This window comes from Phyllobates terribilis, unplaced genomic scaffold, assembly GCF_046119375.1.
Source record: "Phyllobates terribilis strain yellow unplaced genomic scaffold, ASM4611937v1 Scaffold_2__4_contigs__length_985480577, whole genome shotgun sequence".
Taxonomy (NCBI): domain Eukaryota; kingdom Metazoa; phylum Chordata; class Amphibia; order Anura; family Dendrobatidae; genus Phyllobates; species Phyllobates terribilis.
In genome coordinates, this window is record NW_027362762.1 from 465,030,559 (window position 1) to 465,050,125 (window position 19,567).

The following is a 19,567-nucleotide window of genomic DNA, read 5'->3' on the forward strand; positions in this document are numbered from 1 at the left end:
TCCAGTAAAAGCAAGTTTTTCTTCCTGTTGCACCTGAGGTCTGGACATTGCTTATTGAGACGGGCTGATACTGCATCCCTTCCATAACTTTCCCTTTATAATTCTGCTAAGGATGGCCTGCCGGCTGGCTAAACTGCGGTGGCCGTTGGCCGCCATTATGCCCCGGCTCGGTGGAGATCGACCCAGACAGGTGCAGTGAATATAAGGATCTTTTTATTTTTTTACATATTACACTTATTATGCTTTGTGGTTTGGAGAGCATAATAAGGCACATTAAATTAATGGAGAATAACTTCTCTACAAATCGAATTTCCTGGGAAAAAACTAGCTAAGAGGTGAATTTGAATTTTGCCTTATCTGCTTATCTCTACTCATAACTCATGACAAATGTCTCTATGGATCTATTCAGATCTAGCTTTTCTCATCCTTCAGAGGGATATTTCGATAGTAGTCTTCAAAGTGCACCTCCAAACAGTTCCAACAAATGCGAATGTATAGGGATACTGTTGCCTACATAGCGTATGCCAACAGAAGGCTTGCAATTTCTCTATAGGGTCCTACCCTCCCAGATCAAATTCTCACACATTATTACCTATTTTATTTCTAAACGTATTTTTCATCATAGGGGGCAGATTGCATCCGAACTTCAGCAAGTGGACCTCTACAGGTAGATATAATACAAGGCATAAATATTCATCAGTAGTTGTTAAAGGAAACCAGTAGTAGAGATATAGGGGTGATCTCACATCAGTTTCAGGAGATCAAAATACCATTAACATAAGAAAATAGAGAATATTGACTAATGCATGTTATCCTTAAATGCTGTAGCATGTGAGACCACTGATGGTACATGTAAACTCTAATACACAGTAAGAAACTGCCTTTAAGATGACAGTTGGAAGCTATACAGGTTGTACATATAATAAATCCATCCTTGGTTAGGGGGACGGTCAAGAGATACTCAGTCTACCCTTGTGAGATTACCCACTGAGTGAATGTGCATTAATATCAGAGTAGTAATAATAAAACTATTTCTTTTTCAGTGTGCCGAGGGTGTAAAGGGAGAAAAGGGCGAGCGAGGAATGGAGGTGAGCTTGTGGCATCAACCTTAAATGTCTACTCAATTCACAATAGTGCATCATTTTCGGGACTTCCCAGTTTAGACAGTTTTGCTTTATTAGGAGTTGCTTTTCTCAAAAAACAGAATTTTTTTTAAGTCTCTTAAATGCCATTATTGATATTTACTATTTCCTAAAACTAGCGATGTTTACAATAACATTTAAAGAAAACCTGACCCGTTAAATAAAATTAAAGCTACGCTTTAAGGATGCAGCCAATATTTGTTTGGAGCTTTAGTTTGTTTTTCCTTCTTTAAAGAGCTATATCCTATTTTTTCTGCTGTCAAGGACATATGAGGGCTTGTTTTCTGTGGGATGAGTCGTGTTTTGACTGAAAATGTTCATTTTACATTATAATGTACTGAGAAATGGGGAAAAAATTCTATGTGGTGGAAAAATGCAATTCTGTTATAGTTTTTTGGGTTTCGTTTTTAAAGCATTAATTGTGCAGTAAAAATGACAAAATGACCTGACTACATGATTCTTTAGGTCATTAAGATTATGGTAATACCAAGCATGCATTGTTATTTTAACAATTTCAGTCATTTTCAGTGAATTCTAAAATTTGTAAAAAAAAAATTGGTTAATGTCATTTTCCAAGACATATCTTTTTAAATTTTCTGTCAATGAAACAATATCAGGACTTGTTTTTTTGGCACTCCGAGCAGTAGTTTTCATAGGGACTATTTTAGGGTACATAATATGTTTTTATCACTTTTCATAGCATTTTTTTCACTGATGCAGTGACCCAAAAAATGGCAGTTTTGGTGTTTCTTAATTTAATTTTTTTATTTGTTTGTAACTGGAAAAAAATAGGTGATTTGAATTGTTATCTTTTTTAATGTTTTTTTAAGAACATTTTATAATTTTTTAAGTCTCCATGGAGACTTGAACCAGCGATTATTTGATTACTTGCACTATATACCAAAATACTTCAGTATCGCAATATAAAGTCCTAATCAAGGCTTCCTATGAAGCCTGACCACAGGCTGGGCTTCACAGGAGTACCAACATGGCAGGGACGGGATGTTAAGCAGACCAGCTGCAATGGCAACACCCCTAACACCTCGTGATTGGGTTGTAAGGGGGCTATTGGGTGCCCCGAATGGACACATTGTTGTCAAATATGACAACTGTCCCAAATTTACTGGGACTGTCCCAATTTTATTGAAACATTTGTGTTGTCTCAGACCAAAATGAGTTTTAGGGGTTTACATAAATGCCATAAATAAGTTTTATATAAATCCCATAGACTATTTGACAGACACGGAAAATACTAAGGTGTTCCTAAATTGCCATCATTAATGTTGGCAACTATGATAATCTATGGATCTGACACTTCTCAGTCTTTTGTACATTGCATATAACAGACTGTAGACTGCTCCTGGAAATTTCTTGTTTCACACATACATTTGACTCACAGTTTTTCAATATTGTAAAATAGCACAGCCATTATGTATGAAAGCAAAGTTAGGAACGGGATAAATAAACTCCAGTGACCATGTAGCCCAAAGTGCTTTACTTTTTTTGTCTCAGTGCCATCATTTCATCACTAGAGGGCACTAGGGACTATACATTCTCAAGGGTCTACCCATGCTTGAGCAATAATTATAAGCAATCTGATCAAAATGTTCTTAATATTAAACTATCTTTACTAAGAGAACTGAGAATATACCAGTAGAGAGTCTCATAGAGGTCAATTATGCAGTCAATGATTGTATATACACAGCAACCACATGCTGAAAACACCACAACAGATGGTAGCCCAGGCATTAAAGGGGAGGTCTGAGACGAAAATGTATTTTAATCCTAAGTCTCTATCTATTTTATGTCATAATCTAATCTTTTTTCAATATACTTTCATTAAAAAGTCCATACTGTTCCCTCACTACTCTATCTGCTTTATTTATTTTTTAATACTTCCTGTGTGATGGTGCTTCATTTTCCAATGCATGCTGGGATACTCAAGTGAGTTATCAGTAAGGGGCAGATTCTGCGGTCACTACTGCGTCATCAGTATTGTCAATTTCCTGGGCTGCACTAGTCCCTGTTCTACTGAGCATGTGTCGGTTGTTAATTCCGACGGATATTCATTAGGATCTTGTCACTGTCCACTGTTCTTCTCAGTGCACAGTGACAGTGCACTCTTGCGCAGACTCTGATGAGCAAGCAAGAGAGAGCGCACTGTCAGTGCACATTGTAAGGAGAGAAAGAGCAAGCAGATAACAGCCCGTCCCGCAGGTGTCATCACACAGGAAGTAGTAAAAAAAAAATAATAAGCAGTTAGCTAGTGTAGTGTGGGAACTATAGGGACTTTTTAATTAAAGTATATTAGAAAAAAGATTAGATTATGACATTAAATAGATAGTGATATAGGATTAAAATAAATGTTAGTTTTGCACCATCCACTTACGCTTTCCTAAATTCTACTAAACGTTTTTTTGGTCTCCTGTCATGTCTTAAATAAAGCAGCTTTGTTTTTTATATGTATTTAGCTTTGAGAAAACTTTATTGATACAGTAAGGTGCAGATTACATGCGTCTTTAGTGCGTTTCCGCTCTAAAAAAGCATATGCATTTTTTTCATCTGTGGATTTTCCTCATCTAATACAATTATATGGGGAAAACCCACATGTTAATCTCAGCGTACCCACAAGAGAAATTGACATGTTTCATGTTTAAAAACGCTGAGTGAAAGAAAGCGCAGTGGGCATGAGATTTCTATAAATCCCATGCAAATAGTCATAGTGGAAACATAGCCTTAGGGTTACATTTATTATAGAATTGCTGAATTAACCTCTATGATTTATTATTTTTGTCTTTTCCTCTAGGTGTTAGAATACAATTGTCACAAAATCTGTTGCAAATCCAGAAATAAGTCTGCAATAGCAAGGGCATATTGCAGACTTCAAGAACTTCAGCAAACCTCTCTACTCAACAGAGAATAGGGTTTTGATAAACGCACATTCACATACTTAAAGGGGTTTTCTGGTTTTCAAAAAACCTGTGCCCCCAGGCGCAGTTTGCTTTGCTCAACCTCCGGGTCCTGAACCTCTGCACCAAATGGTGCAAATAGAGCTACCACCCACCCCAAAAAACAAGCCCTCAAACAACAATGTTGACGAAAAACTAAAAATAATAGTGCTGGTCATTGGAATTTTTTTTAAGCCAATGAGCTAAAGGAATTACTGCTGTATTCGTATCTATAAAATAAATGTAAAAAAATGCTGGTCTTGATGAATCCAGGCGATGTCTTTGTGCTGTTAGTTGACATTTATTTTGTGTGGGAGTATGCTTCCATTTTGCGCCTCTTCCTTTTGTTTTTTTAAATAAAGAATTGAAAAGATAGCATAGAGTATTTGCTATTATGTGCTATAGCTTTTCAATGCATTCATTATTATATTGCAAACAGGGTCCAAGAGGATATGAAGGACCATCTGGGCCACTCGGAGATAAAGTAAGTTATGTTTGTGAAAATAGCAAAATAATATACAGCACAGTAACTTCCAATCTGTCAAGTTCTCACTGTTATTAATTTTTTTTTAGGGACAAAAGGGTGAAAAGGGAGACTTTGGAATGAAAGGAGCATCTGGTTTGCCAGGTCGAGATGTGAGTATCATGTATCTTTATACTTGTTTTATTAATCATCTCCATCAAGCACAAAAAACTATTTTTCTTCTCTAATCTATTTCAGTATATTAGATTTTTAGCCATATTTGAAAGAATGTTTTACTTCGCCAACTAAAACTGCCTCGTGAGGACACTGCCAGGGCTGAGTATTGCAACAAAATTACCATTACTATGCCAATCTTTGGCAGCAATGGTCCCAACTAGTGATGAGCGAGCACTAAAATGCTCGGGTACTCGTTGCTCGGGTTGAGCACATTGGAATGCTCGAGTCCTCATTCCGAGTAACGAGCCCAATGTAAGTCTATGGGAAACTCAAGCATTTTTCCAGCGGCTCACCCCGGCGGTCTGCAGAGGACCTAAAAATTGCCCAAATCGATGGAACAGTGCTCAAATGGCATGGGAACAGAATGGGGAAGACCCCTGGAAGCATTTCTGACTCCCAGCTCACTGCTGTCAACAATGTTGTCAGAGATATTGCGCCACTTTTACGGACTCACAATAAAACATACAAAAACTAAACCAAAATGGATTTTCCTGGGAAATATGTTAAGGAACATCCTTTCCAGGGTAATGACTTTGTATATAAGGCAAAATAAATGTACAAGAACAAAAATGCTCCTCCACACCTTGGGCTTTGTTCACACATAGCAATTTTGATGCATTTTTGCACTTTTGCATTGCTTTCAACCAAGACAAATGCATTCACTGGGAAATGTCATTTTAACATTTTACAACCTTATCTGGCCATGTGGTGTGTGACACATCATCAGACACATCCTGTTTCATTTATGATGGAGGCACTCTGAAAGTCACAAAGCCTATTTTTATAGGGCCATTAGGCGGCCCTTACTATTCTTAAAGGGCCAGCAGTTGGCCCTCGCTATTGTTAGAAAACCATCAGCCGGCTATGCTTTGTTGTTACCATTATTAACGTGTGGGTCTCTTATACTGTTATTGCGTATGCAGTGACTGCAAGGGCTGCCAAAAATTTGGACGCAACCCAATACCCCTTTGAAGAGACATAGAGGAGGGTCTCAGTAAAAAAAATGTTCCCATTATAAAGGAGCGGGTCCCCTATAGTGGTAATGCCCATGCTGTGACTGCAAGGACTGCCAAAATTTGGGAAAAAGCCCACTAACAATATAAAAACACATTAAGCTGGGCCACAGTAACGATATGTTCCCATTAGAAAGGAGAGGGTCTGTTATACAATTATAGGGTATGCAGTGAGTGCAACAGCTGCAAACATTTAGGAAAAACCCTACTAACAATTTAAAGACACATAGAGCTGGGCCACAGTAACGACATGTTCCCATTAGAAAGGAGAGGGTCTGCTATACAGTTATAGGGTATGCAGTGAGTCCAACGGCAGCCAAAATTTAGGAAAAACCCCAATAACAATTTAAAGACACGAAAACGTGGGCCTCAGTAACGACATATTCCCATTAAAAATAAGCAGGTCTCCCATACTGTTTGTCTATGCAGTGACTGCAATGGCTGTCAAAAATTTGGAGGCACTCCAATGCGCCTTGCAAGAGACATAGAGGTCGGAGGGCTCCTGAAAACAATGTTCCCTTTATTAGGAAGTGGGTCTCCCATACTGTTTTCCTATGCAGTGAATGCAACAGCTGCCAAAAACTTGGAGGAACTCCAATGCCCTTTGCAAGACAAGTAGAGGTCAGAGGGCCTCCTGAAAAATACTTTCCCATTATTAGGAAGTGGGTCTCCCATACTGTTTGCCTATGCAGTGTATGCAATGGCTGCCAAAATTTTGGAGGAAATCCAATGTCCCTTGCAAGAGACATAGATATGTTGATATGGTACATATGGTGGTGATATGGTGGTGGAGGATGAGGATGCGGAGAAGGAGGAAGACAAGAGCAAATAGACAAAATCAGGAAGCGTATACCCATGTCTGGGTGTGAAGACAGAGGTGCATGGGAATAGAGTTAGACCTCCCAAAAAAGACACTGTATTTGAGTTTATGTTAAGCTGCTATCATTCTGTTGTGTTGAGAAGTCTGGCCCAATCCAGCACTTGTTCATTTTTATAAGACTCAGCCTGTCAGCATTTTCAGTATGTGAAGAAACGGCACCAGGGGGACCCCGCAGAATCCTGCTGTCGCTGCTTCTTCCGGTGGATCCACACCCCGCCACCCACCTGACGTCACACTACGCCAGACGGAGCACGTGATAGGGATCTACCCTTTGCACCACCATGACGTTTCTCACCCCCTCAAGGACGCGTAAGGTCAGATCGGCACAGTTCTACACCGTCACCTCCTGTCCACACGGGTACAGAGAGGCACCAGGGAGTGGGACCAGGTGGTCCACTGAGACGCTGACATGGCCCCACACTCTCCCACACTCCTGACAGGATGAGAGGCTGTTTCACTACTCCAGTGAAACAGAGCCTTGTCGGCCTGGATAGAGCTGCCACCAGTTTCTATTTGATATAACATACTTATATCGGGCTAGAAACCAGCCCGGTAGTGCGTTCGTTGGACCGAACAACAGACGTAGGGTTCGTGGATCGAGATACAAGAACAGCCCAAGATTAAATTATATATTTAATCGCCATAACGGCTCACTAAACAATGTACTATATACACAAAGTTATACATATACAATGGTCAGAGTTACAAATGCAAAAGCACGGTACATCAAGCATAACAGATCTTAAAGTCAGTTACCAGTAGATGGAAAGCATGGCTTGGGGGATGGGTGGCCACATGGGGAAGGTTGTGGGCCCTGCTTGGTTGCTGGACTTCTCCCACACGTCTTGATGTCACCAACTTCCCCAGGAAAAGACAATAGGCTTTTGGCTACAGAGACCTTCAGACTCTCTGGGAATTCCCACTCCCACCCCCCGGGCTCAACCCCAAGTCTCCACCCCTGTTCCTTCCTAGCTAAGAGAGTCCAAGAACTAAAGTGACCAATACCTCCTTACTGGAAGGCCCCAAGGAACCGGTTCTGGTGTCAATGGACCCGTCCGGGCCCCTGCTACGTGTGGAAACCAAACACACTGGTTTTAGGAGTTTCCAAAAGGCTGGGACGTGTATCTCCTCGTCCCTACAAGCTAGATTGGGCTAGGATGCAGTCTGGCATTCGCTATCTCCCCCTGAGCTAGAAAATCCATTTTGTGAAGAGCTGGTACATATAGTAAATCCCACAACTCGGAATTGAAATATAGTACCTTAACAAAACAGCACATTAGTGAACAAAGGAAAAGATCACAGCAGCTCAGCTCACAGCTACAGAGGGACACTCTCACTGAAGCCCCCCTCCCTTCTCTCTTACAGCTGGGAGTCAGGTTATGCTGTGCCTGGAAATCTGACAACCATGGCACATGTGATTATTCTAGAATATTCTTCACACCAGCCCTTGTTCATTTTTATAAGAGTCAGCCTGCCAGCATTTTCAGTTGACAGGCAGATGCGCCTATCGGTTATAATTTCACTAGTGGCACTGAAAACCCACCCTGACAAAATGCTAGTGACAGGGCAGGCCAGGACCTCCAAGGCGTAGAGAGACAGTTCATGCCACGTGTCCAGCTTGGATGCCCAATAATTATAAGGCACAGAGAAATCACGGAGGATGTTGGTACGGTCGGCAAGGTAATCCCTCAGCATTTTCCCTCCTTGTGAGAGTACCCTGCGCATCAGGGCTTGTGCGATGGGAGGGTCTGAGAAAACTGTCCAAGAACTTTGACAGTGTTCCCCTGCCTCTGCTGAATTGCATTTGTGTCTCTCTCGCTTGTACTCCTTGGTTTTCCAACGAACTGTGACCTCTGCCACCAGCGTTTTCAGATGGGAATTTTTTAAATAATTCCGCAACAAGGGCCTTCTCGTACTACCCCATTTTATTAGGCCTGACCTGCGCAGGAATAAGAGACAGAAAGTTCTTCTTGTAGCGTGGGTCTAGAAGTGTCACCAACCAATAATGCCTGTCACCCAAAATTTGGACAACATGAGTGTCACAGGAAAGGCAGCGTAATATAAACTCAGCCATGTGTGCCAGACTGCAAAGAGGCAAGACCTCCGTGTCCTCACTAAGAGGACGACTGACCATGCTCTCCTCCTCATCCTCTTACTCTTTCTCGTCCTCCCTGTCCTCAGGCCATCTATGGTGAACAAACGGTATGACAGTTGTGCAGGTAGTACCGTCTATAGCGCAGGAAACTAGCTCCTGTTCTTCTTCCTCCTCCTCTTCCTCATTGTCACCCAATCCACGTTGGGACAAGATGAGGTTGGGCTGTGTGGAATCACCCTGTATGTTTCCTTGTTCCATCTCATCGTGCTCCGCCTGCCATGCATCCTCTTTAATTGTGAGCAGAGAGAGTTTCAAAAGACAGAGAAGCTGAATGGTCAGCATTGGCAGCCACAGATCTGCCTGCTCTTCCAGAGCTGTCCACAACTCTTCAGCGTTGTGTGGTTGTCACCTAAGCATATTAGCTTCAGCACAATCTGTTGCCGCTTGGCCGAGGCAGTGCTGCAGTGCTTCTAGCTTACGACTGATGTGGTCATTTCGGAGATGGAGGCTGAAGAGGAGGAGGTGCAGGAGCTGTAGAATTTGGGGGCAACCCTGATTGATCCAGGGCCCGCAATACTCGGCATCAGGAGGATGTGTTCTGTCACAAGATCTGACTGGGTCCTGGCTTCCACTATATTAACCCAGTGTGCCATCAGCGAGATGTACCATCCCTGCTCAGAAGCACTTGTCCACGTGTCCGTGGTTAGGTGGACTTTCCCAGTAACTGCATTGTTGGTTGTTGAGGGTACGGCTAATGTTGTGAGACACGTGCTCGTGTAATGTGGGAGAAATAGTGGCGGCTGGGGACTGGGTACCGAGGGATGGCCGCCGCCATCAGGTTGCGGAATGCTTCCGTTTCCACGAGCCTAAAAGGGAACATTTTGAGCGCAAGCATTCGCGAAATGTGTGAATTTAGTAGTGTGGCCTGTGGGGCGTTGGCTGAGTATTTGCACTTGTGTTCCAAGGACTGAAGTAGGGACAACTGAACGCTGCGCTGGGACAAGGATAAGGATGTTCTTGCTGATGGTGCTACTTGAGAGCGTGCAATGACAGATGCAGGGCGGGAGGCATCTTGGCATGCGCCATGGACAGGGGATTGGCATGCACGCACAACAGCGGAACAAGCAGTGGTGTCACCTGCAGACACTGTTGCTGGACCCTGGGGTTCGGCCCACTTAGTCGGGTGCTTTGCTGCCATGTGCCTGATCATGGTAGTGGTCAGGCTGCTAGTTTTGCTACTCCTGCTGATGCTGGCCTGGCAGGTGGTGCAATAATAACCGGACTCGGGAAGACCTAACAGTTGTACTGGCAACTTTCATCGTGTTGGCGTTAAGAGGAATGCTTTCCTGCCTTGCTTTTTTCAGCCACCACGCTGCTTCTTCCTGCCTGTTGTGGTGCTACGCCTCCCTCCCCCTGTGTGCTGCTGTCCTTGCTTTGTATGTCCCCCTGTCAGGTTGGGTCAGTTACTATATCATCCAACACCTTGTCTTCCACTTCCGCACCCTGGTCCTCCTCCTGACTTTCTGGCAATTGTGTCTCATCATCATCATCCACCTCAGTAATTGCACTTTCCCACCGTTGCCTTCGTGTGACCGTGGCTGCTCCAATATTTGTGCATCGCTACACGCGTTCTCCTCTTGATTCGCTTGAAGCTGGCCGGGCGAGAGGCCCAAATCTACAAATGGAAAAGTGAACAGCTCTTCTTAGTGTCCAAGTGTGGGATCAGTTGTCTCTGGGCACTCGGCATGGTGAGAGGAAGGAGGATCAGGGTGAGGAATATGCGGTCTAGACTCAGGGCTACACTAGACCATGTGGAAGACAGGGTGGTGGTGGTGGTGGCTAAGTGACTGTAAGCCTTATCTGCTATCCAACCAACAACCTTTTGACACTGCTCTGGGTTCAATAGTGGTGTACTGCAGTCCCCTAGTAATTGGGACAGGAAGGTCAAGCGACAAGATGTGGGTGTTTGTTGTGGCACAATTTCAGCTTGCCCACGGCCACGTCCTCGGCCTCTGCATGCACCATCACCATCATCTCCAGTTCCACGTCCCTTGCCACGCACTCTGCCCATTTTAAATGGCGGACAGTATTTTCCACGTTCACGAGAAATGGCTGATTTTGGAACGTAGTTATATGTGATACGTCTGACAGAGAACCACGGTTTTAAATAGCAGGCCTGTAATTTACTAATATTATTCTACACAGAGACCTAGTGTGAATAGCTTGACCGACACACTGCAACAGAATGGAAATGGAAGAAATGTCTGATTTTGGAACAGTCTTATAGGTGACATGTCTGACAGAGAACCTCGGTTTTAAATAGCAGGCCTGTAATTTACTAATATTATTCTTCACAGACATCTAGTGTGAATAGTTAACTGACACACTGCTAGAAACTGTAAATGGAGGCCAATATTTTCCACGTTCAGTTAAAATTTCTGGATTTTTATTGCTGAAATATGGAACAGATCTGTCTGTATTCTGCAGTGCTAACAAGCAAATGGAGCAGACAAATTGTGTACTCTGGATTGCTTTTTAAGCAAATAACCAGGATTAAGATTAAAAAAAAATGTGCCCTGGCCCCTGATATCTGGGGCTACGTCTGCAAATATCTGTAATTATTACAGCAGCAGACAGAACATTCAATGGACCCTCTTGTGCTGTGTCATACACTGCAGTCTGCCATATACACTGCCTGCCTGCCTAGCACTGATTATATGCAGCTGGATTAGTCCTCAGCAGGACTGTTAGTTCAGATGAATCTAACTCCTGCTATTACCACTGAATATATGCAACTGGATTAGTCCTCAGAAGGACTGTAAGTTCAGATACATATATATATATATATATATATATATATATATCTATGTTGTGGAATACCTATACTAACTATAAACAAGCAAATCTCTCCCTACTCTGCCTGTTCCCGGGTAGACTGTGACGAGCATGGCGGCGCCAGGTCTTATATAGACCTGATGATGCTGTGCGGCCAGCCAATCACTGTAATGCACAGAGCCAACTTGGCTATGGCTTTACAGTGTTTGGCAGGCAATCCCTGCATGTTCAGTGGCTCTCTAAAGAGTGCGAAACATGCAGGGAAGGGACCCGAGTTCCCGCCCGAGCAACCCGGAAATACTCGGCGAGCGCTGAGCTTGTCGAGTACAGTGATGCTTGGGCGAGTACTAGTCCCAAAATTTAGAAGGGTATAAAATCATTTTTGCTCTGCTTTAGATCATCAGTTCTGTTTTCTATTTTAAAGCAGATCTGTCATCAGACTTCACAATGTAAAATCTATACATGACTAAATAGACGTCTTGGACCTGACAAGGCTGGTGTACTTACTTCGAAATATTGTCATATATAATAGTCTAGCTAATTTTAGGAAAGCAGACTTTCAAAATGGATTGTACAGCCATTTGGACCTGGATTTACAAAGTAAGGACACCAGCCTAGTGAATGCAGACATATTGATTTATCTCACAACAAGGATGGGGCTTCGTAGACACTTGATTTTTTGCATTGTACGGTATATATGTATGTTATATTAACATATTCCCGTATACATAGGGAATGAAGCCAAGGTGACCTGCTGAAGGTGCACGTAATGCTGTTACACAAAGTGATTCCTCTGTATGACAAGAATATATGCTTAAAAAATGACAGAAGGTGATGAATTCTAAATTTTCAATCTTCTAGGGAAGAGCAGGTGAAATCTGTGTAGTGGGACCAAAAGGACATAAGGTAAGTGTCAGTCTGCTATATTTGTAATGTTTATTAGCTGAAATAAAGTTTTGATGAGTTTGCTTTATGAGCCTTCATTAGCATGGTCACCAGCAGAACAATATGTTATATAAGATAGAACATTACAGTACATCTACATCATTTGAATTAGGTCTTTAATTATCACTGCATTTTGTCTGCACAAAATAACCCTTCAAGGCTTGCAGGGCATGTACCCTGGGTACTTGAAGAGGCTGTACAGCCTATTTTTAAAATGCAAACTGGAAAGCCATACTGATAAAAAAAGAAGCAATGCTTACCCTTCGAATCCACTTGTGGCAGCATCCCCACCACTCAATCGGTCTCCACCAGAACAGGAGTGATTCTAGTATTGTGTAATCAAAAAAACACCTTGAGTGTGTTGCTGGATATCCAGATAAGGCCACAGCCCCACTATCAGTATTTGGTCAGTATTCGGTCAGTATTTTTTCTCAGGAGTGGGAGCCAAAACCAGATGAGGAACAATCAGAGAAAAGGTATAATAGAAACAAGTCACCAATTCTGCATTTATCACCCATTCCTGGTTTTGGCTCCCACTCCTGAGAAAAATTACTGACTTAATACTGACCAAATACTGATAGTGGGGCTGTGGCCTAAATGTCAGTGTTGCAAAGTTTGATGTTGGAGAACTACTCAGTGAAACATGTGACTAGAACTCGAAATAAGGGAAAATATTTTAACCATCTCTTCAATGAATTTTCCATTTCTTTTACAACACTGATATCTCATCCAGGTATCCAGGTATCCAGCAGCCCCCTCAAGGTGTTTTTTTCCACAACATAATACTATTGGCTTTACCGATGCACCTAGGGCCCGTTAAGTTTCTAACTAGGGATACAGCACTTGGAGACCAGGCAGGAGCAATGGAAACCCCCTTCCTTTCACCATGTGTGGGATATATGTTTATATCATTTAGATAAGATGATCAGCTCCTTGTTAGCCCCAGTAGGGTAGTGGGTCCTCACCACAAGCATATTACATAAGGTGATATCCTCTTTTTATGGTTTTCTCCAGAACAGAAGCGATGACATCACAACCAGCAGTTACCCGACTGGGTCAAAAGACTGTTGGTTGGCGTGCCATTGTTTTTGACCTAGTGGAGATGGGATGGAGCAGGTATGGCTTCTCATTAGCATGGCTTCCCATTGTAAATTTTAAACATAGACCAAAAAAACCCTTTAATGCTGGAGACATTAATGCTGGAGACAAGGGTCAACAAGCCATTCTGCCTTTGGCTAGTGTATTAAGATACAAGGCTAGGACCAAAACAAAATAGTTGGCCCTAGTAAAGGAAAGACTAGCTACGTGTCTTTGTACCAGGTTGGCTAAAAAATGAATATATCCTTTTCTAATGCAAGAAATGTTTAGAGTGGTGGACCATCACATTCTTCCACTTGACAATGAAGAGAAATAAACACATCCTAAGGGAAGATATGTTCATTTACTTTACCCTATTGTTACATGTCTCCTTGCATAATGATTGCATTCACGTATACAGATTTACAATTTTGCATAAAATAAATACTAGATATAGATGAAAGTGTTTTGTAGCTAAAACATGGTTGAGACTTTTTGGCCATTTCTTGAATGATTACTCTTGTTTTTAACTATATTGCATTAGGGGGAGACTGGAATAGTAGGTCCTGAAGGTCTTGCAGGAGAGCCAGGGCCTCCAGGTAAACCTGGACTACCAGGAGTAGGAATACCAGGCAAACCGGTGAGTTCTAGAATTCTCCATGAAGCTGTAGACATATGTCGATTCATATTGTATACTTTATATTCCACCTAATCCCTCATGTTGACAGATTGGTTCGTAGCCTGCAGTCCCTGATCACAAATGCCATTTGCTCTTTGATGACCTCATAAAACTGAGGCTGTGATGTTCCTAAAATAATCAAAAAGTTTATTAGTATAAATTCAGTCACTGGTGATTGACTTTGTTATTTTTTAACCCATGCAATCAAGCTATTTGCTCTATGGAAAAATAAAGTGTTGTTCAGTGCTGCACTAGGGTTTCCATTTAGAATAACAGCCATGACATTGTAGTGGAATCGTGGTATGATGCATGCTGTGCTAAAAGTGAAGGAAACCCCAACAGAACCCCAAACAGAAAGTTTGAACACAGATGGGAACACAGTCCAAACTAGGGCTTCTCTTCTTTCTCTATTTTGGCTTCATCAGTGAGAACTTGATAATTCCCAGGCATCATTGCCCTTTATCAAAGTCCGTGTAAAAATTCTAAATATAGAAAGGGTAAATGGGTAAACTGAGCAGAAATATATAAAAAATCCCCAAAGGAGTCAATGAAGTTGCAAAACAAGAGGTTGTTGCAGCAAAACAAAAAACTGTGTAGCTTCTGATCTCTTTTGTGAAAACTGCATTACTAAAATCTAGGCAGTTCCTCGGTGCTGGGGCCCACCTCACAGTTTGAGGAGCACTGGTCAGCTGATTTCACACTTTCCCCATGTGAGCCATTCTATCAATTATCTGTCAGATAAAGACATATCTGGGATATTTATCTGGATTTAACTTAGCTCCAGTAAGATCTTTTAACCACTTACAGGCATATCAATTTATTAATGGGACACCGCCAGAATGTCTTTGTCTCCGCAGTAACCTTTTTTTTTTTTAACTGTTTTATTCTCTATATGTACTTAATAAAGATTGATACTTTGATATACATTCTTCAGAGGAGTTTTTTCTTTTTGATTATTTCTTCTATCTTTTTTACTCGTATTGATACGCTTGACCTTGGCTGCAGAGCTGAATAAAACATAGTTGTGTTTTTTTTTATTTCTCCACTCTGTTGTGGATATATTAGCTTGTAAAGTGAAATGAAAAAAATAAAACTACATTTTACTCAGTTCTGCAACCACTATTACATGATGTGGCCAGTTTCACATGCTCAAACAATTGAAAAGGTTCTCCTTAAATAATGTAGAACTAATCTAGCTTGAAGTTACTACTAATACTAAAATAGTTGCACAAAATATATTGTTTGCATGCTAATTCAAATATATACAATTACAAGAGTTTTGTTTTAAATCTATGCATTTGATGTGTAAACTTATATGTATTTTTTTTTCATTTGAAGGGCAGTCCTGGTGGTCCACCAGGTCCTGCAGGAGAAAATGTAAGAACCCACAATATAACCATTGTAATCAGATAGCTAAATGAAATTATTACAGTGGAGTTGTCCACTACGTCCTTATTTTAACAAATATATACTGTATGTGTGTATATATATACATATACAGTACAGACCAAAAGTTTGGACACACCTTCTCATTTAAAGATTTTTCTGTATTTTCATGACTATGAAAATTGTGCATTCACACTGAAGGCATCAAAACTATGAATTAACACGTGAAATTATATACTTAACAAAAAAGTGTGAAACAACTGAAAATATGTCTTATATTCTAGGTTCTTCAAAGTAGCCACCTTTCGCTTTGATGACTGCTTTGCACACTCTTGGCTTTCTCTTGATGAGCTTCAAGAGGTAGTCACCGGAAATGGTTTTCACTTCACAGGTGTGCCCTGTCAGGTTTAATAAGTGGCATTTCTTGCCTTATAAATGGGGTTGGCACCATCAGTTGTGTTGTGCAGAAGTCTGGTGGATACACAGCTGATAGTCCTACTGAATAGACTGTTAGAATTTGTATTATGGCAAGAAAAAAGCAACTAAGTAAAGAAAAACGAGTGGCCATCATTACTTTAAGAAATGAAGGTCAGTCAGTCCGAAAAATTGGGAAAACTTTGAAAGTGTCCCCAAGTGCAGTTGCAAAAACCATCAAGCGCTACAAAGAAACTGGCTCACATGAGGACCGCCCCAGGAAAGGAAGACCAAGAGTCACCTCTGCTTCTGAGGATAAGTTTATTCGAGTCAGCAGCCTCAGAAATCGCAGGTTAACAGCAGCTCAGATTAGAGACCAGGTTAATGCCACACAGAGTTCTAGCAGCAGACACATCTCTTCAACAACTGTTAAGAAGAGACTTTGTGCAGCAGGCCTTCATGGTAAAATAGCTGCTAGGAAACCACTGCTAAGGACAGGCAACAAGCAGAAGAGACTTGTTTGGGCTAAAGAACACAAGGAATGGACATTAGACCAGTGGAAATCTATGCTTTGGTCTGTTGAGTCCAAATTTGAGATCTTTGGTTCCAACCACGGTGTCTTTGTGCGACGCAGAAAAGGTGAACGGATGGACTCTACATGCCTGGTTCCCACCGTGAAGCATGAAGGAGGAGGTGTGATGGTGTGGGGGTGCTTTGCTGGTGACACTGTTGGGGATTTATTCAAAATTGAAGGCATACTGAACCAGCATGGCTACCACAGCATCTTGCAGCAGCATGCTATTCCATCCGGTTTGCGTTTAGTTGGACCATCATTTATTTTTCAACAGGACAATGACCCCAAACACACCTCCAGGCTGTGTAAGGGCTATTTGACCCAGAAGGAGAGTGATGGGGTGCTACGCCAGATTACCTAGCCTCCACAGTCACCAGACCTGAACCCAATCGAGATGGTTTGGGGTGAGCTGGACCGCAGAGTGAAGGCAAAAGGTCCAACAAGTGCTAAGCATCTCTGGGAACTCCTTCAAGATTGTTGGAAGACCATTTCCGGTGACTACCACTTGAAGCTCATCAAGAGAATGCCAAGAGTGTGCAAAGCAGTCATCAAAGCAAAAGGTGGCTACTTTGAAGAACCTAGAATATAAAACATATTTTCAGTTGTTTCACACTTTTTTGTTAAGTATATAATTCCACATGTGTTAATTCATAGTTTTGATGCCTTCAGTGTGAATGTACAATTTCAATAGCATGAAAATACTGAAAAATCTTTAAATGAGAAGGTGTGTCCAAACTTTTGGTGTGTACTGTATCTATCACACAGCTTTTCTCACAAATGGTACAGCTATCCTGTCAACAAAATGTATGTTAGGGCCCCGTCACACTAAGCGATGCAGCAGCGATCCCGACAACGATACGACCTGTCAGGGATCGTTGCTGCATCGCTAATACATCGCTGGTGAGCTGTCAAACAGGCAGGCTCACCAGCGATCAGGGGAGCAGCGATATCGTGGAAAGGATCGTTCCACGATGTCCTGCTCCCGTTACCAGCCTGCTGCAAGCAGGAGCAGGCTGGTAACTATGGTAAACATCGCGTTACTAAGTGCGCGTGTGCCCCTAGTAACCCGCTGTTTACCATGGATACCACTCTGCTACGGTGCGCGGGAGCCTCCGCTTACCATAGCAGAGTGGTATCCATGGTAAACAGCGGGTTACTAAGTGCGCGCGTTCCCCTAGTAACCCAATGTTTACCATAGTTACCAGCCAGATCGTTGGTCCCGCTGGTCACACACAGCGATGTGTGCTGGCCAGCGGGAGGCCAACGACCAAAAAATGGTCCAGGACACTTTGCAGCGATCAGCGACCTCACAGCAGGGGCCTGATCGTTGCAAAGTGTCACACACAGCGACATCGCTGGTGAGGTCGCTGGTGAGTCACCAAAACCGTGACTCAGCAGCGATATCGCTAGCGATATCGCTAGCGATATCGCTATGTGAGACGGGGGCTTTAGTGTAGAAGCATATGATCTAATCTGTCCAACAGCCTCTTCCAACCAAACAGTCAACATGGAAAATATTTTTCAAGTGGAGGAGGCTGATGGACAGATCTGATCACATGCTTCTACATCAGAAAAATATTACAAATTGAGAGTCCTCAGTGGTTGATAACTTTTTAATGGATAGCTGAAAAAATGGTAATCAATAGCAAGTTTTCCAGACTACTCAGGTCTCTTCATCAGGCATAGAATAACACAAAATCTGAAGAGTCAACATATTTATACACAACAGAAAACAGGAATGATGCAGTTAATAAGACAAGGGACCTGAAGCAGGCCACTCCTTTATATGCACAGAATGCAGGCCACTCCTGTATATGCACCGAATGCAGACCAATCCTTTATATGCACAGAATGCAGGCCACTCCTGTATATGCACAGAATGCAGACCACTCCTTTATATGCACAGAATGCAGACCACTCCTGTATATGCACAGAATGTAAGCCACTCCTTTATATGCACAGAATGCAGGCCACTCCTGTATATGCACAGAATGCAGACCACTCCTTTATATGCACAGAATGCAGGCCACTCCTGTATATGCACAGAATATAAGCCACTCCTTTATATGCACAGAATGCAGGCCACTCCTGTATATGCAGAGAATGCAGACCACTCCTTTATATGCACAGAATGCAGGCCACTCCTTTATGTGCACAGAATGCAGGCCACTCCTTTATATGCACAGCATGGAGGCCACTCCTTTATATGCACAGAATGCAGGCCACTCCTGTATATGCACAGAATGCAGACCACTCCTTTATATGCACAGAATGCAGACCACTCCTGTATATGCACAGAATGTAAGCCACTCCTTTATATGCACAGAATGCAGGCCAGTCCTGTATATGCACAGAATGCAGACCACTCCTTTATATGCACAGAATGCAGGCCACTCCTGTATATGCACAGAATGAAAGCCACTCCTTTATATGCACAGAATGCAGGCCACTCCTTTATATGCACAGAATGCAGGCCACTCCTGTATATGCACAGAATGCAGACCACTCCTTTATATGCACAGAATGCAGGCCACTCCTTTATGTGCACAGAATGCAGGCCACTCCTTTATATGCACAGAATGCAGGCCAATCCTGTATATGCACAGAATGCAGGTCACTCCTTTATATGCACAGAATGCAGGCCACTCCTTTATATGCACAGAATGCAGGCCAATCCTGTATATGCACAGAATGCAGGCCACTCCGTTATATGCACAGAATGTAAGCCACTCCTTTATATGCACAGAATGCAGGCCACTCCTGTATATGCACAGAATGTAAGCCACTCCTTTATATGCACAGAATGCAGGCCACTCCTGTATATGCACAGAATGCAGACCACTCCTTTATATGCACAGAATGCAGGCCACTCCTTTATG

At 42.3% G+C, this 19,567-nt stretch overlaps 1 protein-coding gene across 6 annotated transcripts in view; it reads left to right on the plus strand.

Moving 5' to 3' along the window:
* The window catches only part of COL16A1 (collagen type XVI alpha 1 chain), a 210,262-nt gene that overhangs the window by 120,407 nt on the left and 70,288 nt on the right, over window positions 1–19,567 (plus strand). For all 6 annotated transcript variants that reach the window (XM_073665715.1, XM_073665716.1, XM_073665719.1 and 3 more), the window contains exons 13-19: window positions 626–667; window positions 1,044–1,088; window positions 4,530–4,574; window positions 4,664–4,726; window positions 12,475–12,519; window positions 14,180–14,275; window positions 15,653–15,691. In XM_073665715.1, coding sequence (XP_073521816.1) covers window positions 626–667; window positions 1,044–1,088; window positions 4,530–4,574; window positions 4,664–4,726; window positions 12,475–12,519; window positions 14,180–14,275; window positions 15,653–15,691 — 375 coding nt within the window. The remainder of the gene's footprint in view (window positions 1–625; window positions 668–1,043; window positions 1,089–4,529; window positions 4,575–4,663; window positions 4,727–12,474; window positions 12,520–14,179; window positions 14,276–15,652; window positions 15,692–19,567) is intronic.